Source organism: Vidua chalybeata, chromosome 4 (assembly GCF_026979565.1).
Source record: "Vidua chalybeata isolate OUT-0048 chromosome 4, bVidCha1 merged haplotype, whole genome shotgun sequence".
Taxonomy (NCBI): domain Eukaryota; kingdom Metazoa; phylum Chordata; class Aves; order Passeriformes; family Viduidae; genus Vidua; species Vidua chalybeata.
In genome coordinates this window covers 71149179-71157360 of record NC_071533.1, presented here as the reverse complement: position 1 = coordinate 71157360, position 8182 = coordinate 71149179, and the positions used below count along the sequence as shown (strand labels likewise).

General features: G+C 51.2%; 1 protein-coding gene across 1 annotated transcript in view; it reads left to right on the top strand.

Annotated features, from left to right (window-relative positions):
- The first annotated feature begins 251 nt into the window (after positions 1 to 251).
- ZNF638 (zinc finger protein 638) overlaps positions 252 to 8182 on the top strand; it is a 58218-nt gene continuing 50287 nt past the window's right edge. The window contains exons 1-2 of the mRNA XM_053941651.1: positions 252 to 1775; positions 7557 to 7618. Coding sequence (XP_053797626.1) covers positions 333 to 1775; positions 7557 to 7618 — 1505 coding nt within the window. The 5' untranslated portion in view covers positions 252 to 332. The remainder of the gene's footprint in view (positions 1776 to 7556; positions 7619 to 8182) is intronic.

The following is an 8182-nucleotide window of genomic DNA, read 5'->3' as shown; positions in this document are numbered from 1 at the left end:
TTTTTGAATTTTGAGTGCTTTAAACTGTGGTGCAAATCCCGCTTCCGTGCCTCGGGTTGCTTTTCTCCCCGTCCTAGAAGCCGCTGTGAGCAGGTGCCAAAGATGACCCATCTAATCCTTGTCTTTTAACTTGCAGCTTTGTGTTGTTCTTGGAAAGTTTCGCACCACTTGTGAATTCCCTGAACCTTGGCCTTGCCAGCCCCCTTGTGTTGGGCCCTCCTCCTTTTCAGCTTGCCCAAATTAAGACCCACTTGGCTCTCCAGCACTTGGCTGCCAGCGGCGGGCGGGCACCTCCCCACGCTGGCGTCCGCCAGGCATTGCTGAAAGACGCAATGTTTAGCCCCAGAGGAACCTTGCCCCCGAGGCCTAGAGGACCCAACCCGTCGGGCACCAAAACCCCGGCAGCTTTCGGGGCCAGAGGCGCGGCGGGGCCGCCCAGGAAAGCCGCGCCCGCGACGCCCCAAGGAGCGCCCCAGAGATTGTTGGGGCAGGACGCGCTGCAGTGGACGGGTTCGCAGAGGATCAACGTCCGCGTCACGCTGCACAGGGCCGATCCCAGGAAAGTCAAGGAGAAGAGCAGCCTGCACCAGGAGCAGAAGGGAGACCCGCGTGCCAGTCGCTGGGATGGCGGCCCCTGCCCCGCCGGCACCGCCGGGCCGAAGCCGCTCATCCCGGCGCCGGTTTTGGAGCAGAGTTCCAACCCCCAGAACCGCTACACGCCCGAAAGCGCCTCCAGCATTTTAGCGAGCTTCGGGCTGTCCAACGAAGACCTGGAGGAGCTGAGCCGCTACCCCGACGACCAGCTGACGCCCGAGAACATGCCGCGGATCCTGCGGGAGATCCGCATCCGGAAGATGGGCCACGCCACGCCCGGCCTGCACGCTCCGAGCCGGGGGGAGGAGCCGGTTGCCGAGAGCAGCAGCGCCGTCGTCAAGGGCAAAGTGATCGACTACGGCCACGCCAGCAAGTACGGCTACACCGAGGACCCGCTGGAGATCTGCACCTACAACCCCGAGGCGCTGCCCGAGGAACCGCTGGAAGCGCGCGTCTACACTCCTGAAAGCTCGAGCGCGGAGAACCGGGAAGAATTCCAGCGGGAGCAGAGCGTGCCGGTGGCCGGCCCGCCACCCAACGTGCCGTGCAGCCCCGTGTTCCCGGCCGAAGACCTCATCAAGCTGCCGGCCTTCCCCGCCGATTCCTCGCCCGCTCCGACGTTTTTCCCGGCCGAGCCGCCGGCCAAGGTGCAGGTGCTGTGCGGCGCCGTGCCCGCCGCGCTGCCGGTGGTGAAGCCGGTGTCCCAGCCGCCCGTGCCGCCGGTGCTGCCGCCCATCCTGCCGGCGCTGCTGCCCACGCCGCTGCCGCAGCCCCTGCTGCCCCCGGTGATGCCGCCGCTGGTCCAGCCGCCCGTGTCCCAGCACGTGTTGCCGACCTTGACGCCGCCGCCCTTCTCGGCCGGGCTCCTGGCCGCCATCAGCCAACACGAGCAGAAGCAGCGCGACACCGGCGGCCCCCATCCCGCGCCCGGCACCTCCGGCGGGTCCTCGGCGGGACACAAACCCTTCCACAAACCCTTCCACAAACCCTTCCACCCGCCGGCACAGGAGCCCATCAAATCCCCGTTCGGGGTGGTGAAGGCGTCCTGGCTGCCCGTGTTCCCGGACCAGAAGAGCAAACACCTGCCCACCCCGTCCATGATGAACGACTACTATGCCACGTCGCCGCGAATATTCCCACATTTGTGTTCTCTGTGTAACCTTGAATGCACTCATATGAAGGTGAGTGGCTTTCCCAGATTATTCCCTAAACGTGTGTACTCGGCACCTTTTCCTGCCGCTGGTTGTTTTCCCTGGGAATTCCATGGATTGGGATGCTGGTCGCCAAGTCTGAGTGTTGGGAATGGTGCTAGAAGCGATTGTAACGGCGTGTTCTGCTCCCAGCTGCATTTCAGAGTTGCTTTACGTGTTGATTTTTATTTTTTTAGTGTTGGAGTGATTTCTGTCTTTGCAGCGGGTTTCAAACAACAAAACAAACCTCGAGCAGCAGAGCGAAATATTAATGTCGTGTGTGGGGGACTCAAATCATGTCTGGGGGTGGGTGAGATGTCTGTGTGTTCATTCCCTGCCCCTCCTCCTCCTCCAAACTCTGCCTGAAAACAAAAGAGCCCATTTAGAACCTGAAATTTCATCTTCCAAATCTGCTCTGTGTGACAACGCTGAATATTCCAGAGGCTGGGTCGGGGCGACGCGGAAAATGCGTCCATTCATCCTGCTGGGCTTTCGGCCTTGAAGGAAATCACAGCTTCAGCTTTGAAGGAAAAAAATAAAGGGAGAAAATGGTGACTATTGAGAGATAAAGAATGTTTTGGAAGCTGTGGGTTTTCCTGGAAAAGCCCAAGGTTTGAGCTGTCAAAAATGTGGGAGAACATATATGAAAAAAAAAACCCAGAGTAATTAATTAATAATTATTTAATGTGTTTGAATTGCAAAGCGTGGAGAGGATGTAGGGGAGGGATTTTTGTAGTTTGGCAAAATCCTGGAGATTTTAGGCTCTGTTTGCTGTGAATTAAAAACCTGACTGAAAACGGGGACAGCTTTGTTAGGGAAAAACAAACAGAAATTCCCAAACCCTTTGCCCCAGGAAGCGCTGAGGGTCATGGAGATGGGCAGCTGGAAATGGGAAGGATGATTTAAAATAAAAACGGGTAAAATTGAACAGGAAAACAAAAGTGGGGATGTTAACAAAGGAAAAAAGCAATTATGGCTAAAAGGAATTAATTTAGATGGGAATCCTTCTCTCGTTTTAGATGGGAATTCTTCTCTCCTTTAAGGAGGGAAATGTCACTAAAAAATCTGTTGGCAGATAAGCTGGGGCTGAGGGTTTTGGGGTGGACTGAAGATGGTGAGAGCTTGTCCTGGTGGCACTGTGGTGGGATGTGTTCCCAGGAATCCTGATCCTACTGCCGCCTCCCAGAGCTGCTCCCTGTCCTTCAGCTCTGGCCCGGATTCGCTTCCTTTGGGAAGTGTTTGGTGTTTGTCTCCCAGGGACACAGGAGACCTCCCAGGACCAGCCCTGGTGCAGAAGAACCCACAACAGGTTGGGAGTTTTTATCCCAAAAATAAAACTTTGATGAAGAAACATCCAGCTGGTGTATCCACGAATCGCAGAGATCGAAGAATTCCTCTCAACTCCAGCTCTGCAGTTCAGCGACTCCATTCGGTTTCGGGTGGTTGGAGATGACTTGGACATTCCAGGGTTTGTCTTCTCAACCATTCCCTGTCCCGTTCTGGGAGGGCTGGATGGGACCTCAGGTTGGAAGAGCCACCAGATCTGGTGATTCCCAAGCACTTCAGACATTTGATGCTGTCCCACGCACCATCACTGTCCTCGGCCTGGAGAAAAGGGATTTCATGGATGGAGCACTCGGGACTGGATGGTGGCACCTAGAGTTGTCACCAGCTCCGTGCCCCGGTGGGACCAGCCACCCCAGGATTGGGATCGGCACCGTTCAACGTCTCCGTCGGTGACGAGGACACCGGGATCGGTCACCCTTGGCACGGTGAAGGTGACACCAAGCTCTGCACCTGGAGAGGTGGGACCATCCCAACCTTGTGAGGCTCAGCGAGGGCAGGAGCTCCTGGGGCAGGACAATCCCGGCCCAGATCCAAGATGGGAAGAGACCGATGGGAGCAGCCTTGGGAGAAGGACTTGGGGTGTCATGGATGTCCAAATGTCCCGGACAGATCCCTGTGCCCTGGGCTGATCCCACAGCGGGAAAGGTGGGAATTCTGCCCAGGTGAGACCCCACCTGCAGAGCTGCCTCCAGCTTTGGGGCAACGTCAGGAGGACCTGGAGCAAATCCAGAGGAGGCCATGGAGCTGCCCTGGAGCCAGGCTGGGAATACTGGGAATGTTCCACTGGAGAAGGGAAAATTCCAAGGAATCCTCAGAGCTCCTGAAGGGGCTGCAGGAGAGCTGGAGAGGGACTGGGGACAAGGGACAGAGGGACAGGAGCCAGGGAATGGCTCCCACTGGGAAAGGGGAGATTGGGCTGGGATCTTGGCCAGGAATTGCTGGCTGGGAGGGTGGGGAGGGGAGGGGCTGGAATTCCCAGATTTGCTGTGGCTGCCCCTGGATCCCTGGCAGTGCCCAAGGCCAGGTTGGATGGATTTGGATCCACCTGGGATTAGGGAAGGTCTCTCTGCCATGGCAGGGGGTGGGAATGGGGTGGGATTTAAGGTCCCTTCCAACCCAAACCATTCCATGATTCCAAGATAACAGGAACCGACATCAGATGAAGATGCCCAACGAGGAAAACCTTTTCTGTCCTACACTTGACCTTGGAAACAAAATTCCAGTGATGGATTCCGAGTTCAGGCTGTTGGTGCTGAGCTCCCTTTTTCCATGGATTTTTCTGTGGTTTTTCCATGGAGTTTTTTAATCTGTTCTTGGATTGATTCATTTTACATCTGACCACGCCACATTGCCCATGGGAAGAGAATTCCAGCCATTGGAATATGAAACCCAGAGGTTCCCACCTGGATGTGGGATATTCATCCAAACATCATCCCTCCAACTTGGCCCTGCCAAAACTCCGGAAGCTGAATTTTCCCTGGGAAAAACCCCTCCTGGATGTCATTTCTGGTACATTTTAAAGTGTTTGGGTTGGGTTGTTTTTTTTTTTTTTTGGTTCAGAAGCCACAAGTTTTGGTATTTCCCACCTGCATCCAGAGTTTTTTATGGAAAATGGATCATTTTCAACTTGGAGGCAGGCAGGTCCAAAATGTTGGGAATTTATGGAAAAAAATGGTGGAAATTTGTGGAGATGTTCACAGAAGGTGGGGCTGGGGCAGCACCAGAATTTGACAGATTTGGCCTCATTTTGATCTCAGGCAGGAAGGGATGTGGTGAGAGGTTGGACTCTGATCTTGAGGAATGTTCCTGTGGGATCCTCAGGGTTGGCTCTAAGGAGGTGCAGCCCCACCAAGGTGGATTTTTGGGCATTAAAATCGGAATTTGAGGCAAAAATCAATGCTTGGACCAGGTATTCCCAAAAATCTTCGTGTTCTGGATCTTTTTTTAGGGCAAAATTCCCAGTTCCGCTCTGGGATAGGTGGAGTGTGACCCCCTGATGTTCCCTTTCAATTCTAATTTCCCAAATCCTCAAAATCTCAATTTTACGGATGTTCCACGGAGCAGCTTCGTTTTCCGCTCGAAATCGCGTCCCGTCGGAATAACAAAGCGGGATTTGTGGGATTCCTCCTCCAAACACTTCACGTCTTGGATGGAGCAGATTCCTTGGAATAACAACGATTCCTTCATCCTCAATCCCATCACGTCTGGAATGAAGTGGATTTGAAACATTCCCAGCACGAGGGATGGGATTTATCCTTATTTTTATCCACTTTTATTCCCTAAAACCCTTCAAAGTTGGGGGCGATGCCTCCTTGGACCTCGAATCTGTGAAATCCTTGGAATTTTCTGTTTTCTGGGAAGATTTGCACTTGGAATTCCTTTATTGGACACTTTGCTCCATCACCTTCTGCTTCCAGGATTTCTTGGTGGTGATCCATGAGTGAGAGGAGGTTGGGATGGAATTAGGCAAAGTGGGAATGGAGGAGTTTGGATGGAATTTTTCCTCTCACCAAGATTTGATGGGAAGGGATCCTGTACTTTTAGGGGAAGGATTTCTTGGGATCACTGGAAAAATCGTGGCTGCTCCATCCCTGGAATGTCCAAATCCGGGTTGGATGGGGTTTGGAGCAGCCTGGGATCATCTTTAGGTTCCCTTCCAACCCAGCCATTCCATGATGATTCCATGGACAGTGGAATATTCCCAAAGAGTGGGAAGGGCCAGGAATGAGGCAAAAAGGAGGAAAACCCATAAATCCAGAGGGTTTTGGATTCTGTGGACAGTGGAATATTCCCAAAGAGTGGGAAGAGCCAGGAATGAGGTGAAAAGGAGGAAAACCCATAAATCCAGAGGGTTTTGGATTCTGTGGACAGTGGAATATTCCCAAAGAGTGGGAAGAGCCAGGAATGAGGTGAAAAGGAGGAAAACCCATAAATCCAGAGGGTTTTGGATTCTGTGGACAGTGGAATATTCCCAAAGAGTGGGAAGAGCCAGGAATGAGGTGAAAAGGAGGAAAATCCATAAATCCAGAGGGTTTTGGCTGGTGAGGACCTGGTGAGGGGAAGGAGATGCCCAAAAGTCTTGGATCAGCAGCTGGAGAGATTTGGGAGCCAAAACCCCTCCTTGGGACCATGGAATTGGAATTCTGGGAGTCAAATTCCCTCTGGCACCATGGAATTGGAATTGTGGGAGTCAAATTCCCTTTTCATCCCCACCAAGTATTCCTTGAGGAACAGCTTTGGTTTATCCTGGTTAAATTCAAACCCGGAAAAATCCGGATCCTTGGGAATGGGATTGCTTAGGGATGGCCTGGAATTAGGGAAAATTCCAGCTTGGAATGCTGAAATTGCTGTTTTATCCTCATGGGAATTATTCCATCATCCCGATTCTTCAGGTCCGTTATTTTATATTAATTATTCCATATTTGATTGGATTTTGTGCTGTAAGAGCAGCTGGAAGTTGATTCCACCCCCCCCCCCCAAGGATATTTAATAATTATCATTGGTGATGTTCCACCTTGAAGAATTCCAGAGTTTCCAAGAATTTCCAGAGTTCTCCTGCCTCCTTTTTATCCCAGCTCCCCGTCAATATTCCCAGTTAAACCCGAGTTTAGGGATTTTTATATGGAATTAAATCCTATTTTTATCGGATTTTTTTAACGATAAACGAGCGTGAAAAACATCCCGAGGCTCTGGAATGACCTTTGAGCTGTGACATGATGGGAGCTGAACATTCCCAGAGCTCCAGGCACGGAAATCCCGGGCTGGGAATGAGATTGGATGTGGACGTGGCACATTTAGAAGGAGCTGGAATTGCTCACGGATGTGACAGCAAATCGCGGATTTCTTCCTTTTCCTTCTGATTTTTTTTGGAGCAGCCTCTGGTGATCCACGTGCTGCTGCCACCCCCAGCGTGGGGGTGGGTTAATTGATGAATTAATTGATTTAATGAATTGGTTCAACGAATTAATTCAATAAATTCTGTGAATTAATTGATTTAATGAATTGATTTAATTGATTGAGTTAATGAATTGATTTAATTAATTTAATAAATTCATTGATTTAATAAATTGATTTAATTGATTGAGTTAATGAATTTATTTAATTAATTTAATAAATTCATTGAATTAATTGATTTAATGGATTGAGTTAATGAATTTATTTAATTAATTTAATAAATTCATTGAATTAATTGATTTGATTAATCGATTAATTTTAATCAATTCATTGAATTAATTGATTTAATTGAGGCTTTTGTTCTGGAGCAGTGATAATCAGCTTTTAACCTCCTGCCTGAATTCCATGGAAATTTGACTTTTCCGAGGTAAAAAGGGGCTGGAGAGTGAAGAATGCCGCGCCGAGGGATCGGGACGATCCCGGGGGTTCCCAGCCTGATCCCGCTTTTCCCAATGTTCTCTTTTCCCCCAGGACTGGATCCTGCACCAGAACAACCCCGCCCACCTCGAGAGCTGCCGCAGGCTGCGCCAACAGTAAGGGATCCGCTGGGGATCCGCTGGGAACACATTGGGAATCTGCTGGGAATCACTGGAAATCTGCTGGGAACCCAATGGGAATCCATTGGGGTTCTGCTGGGAGCACATTGGGAATGCATTGGGAAACCACTGGGGATCTATTGGGAATCCATTGGGAAACCACTGGGGATCCGTTGGGAATCTGCTGGGGATCCGCTGGGGGTCCATTGGGGATCCACTGGGAACCCACTGGGAGTCCATTGGAAATCTGCTGGGAATGCATTGGAAATCCACTGGGGATCCATTGTGAATCCATTGGGAACCCACTGGGAATCTGTTGGAAATCCACTTTGGATCCATCGTGAATCCATTGGGAACCCACTGGGGATCCACCGGAAACCCATTGGAATCCACTGAGAACCAACGGGGAAACCATTGGGGATCCACTGTGCATAAATTTGGGATCAATTTGGGATATGATGGGAATGCATCGGAAATCCACTGGGGATCCGTTGGGAACACATTGGTAATCCATTGGGAATTCACCGGAAACCCATCAGAAACCCACTGGGGATCCATTGG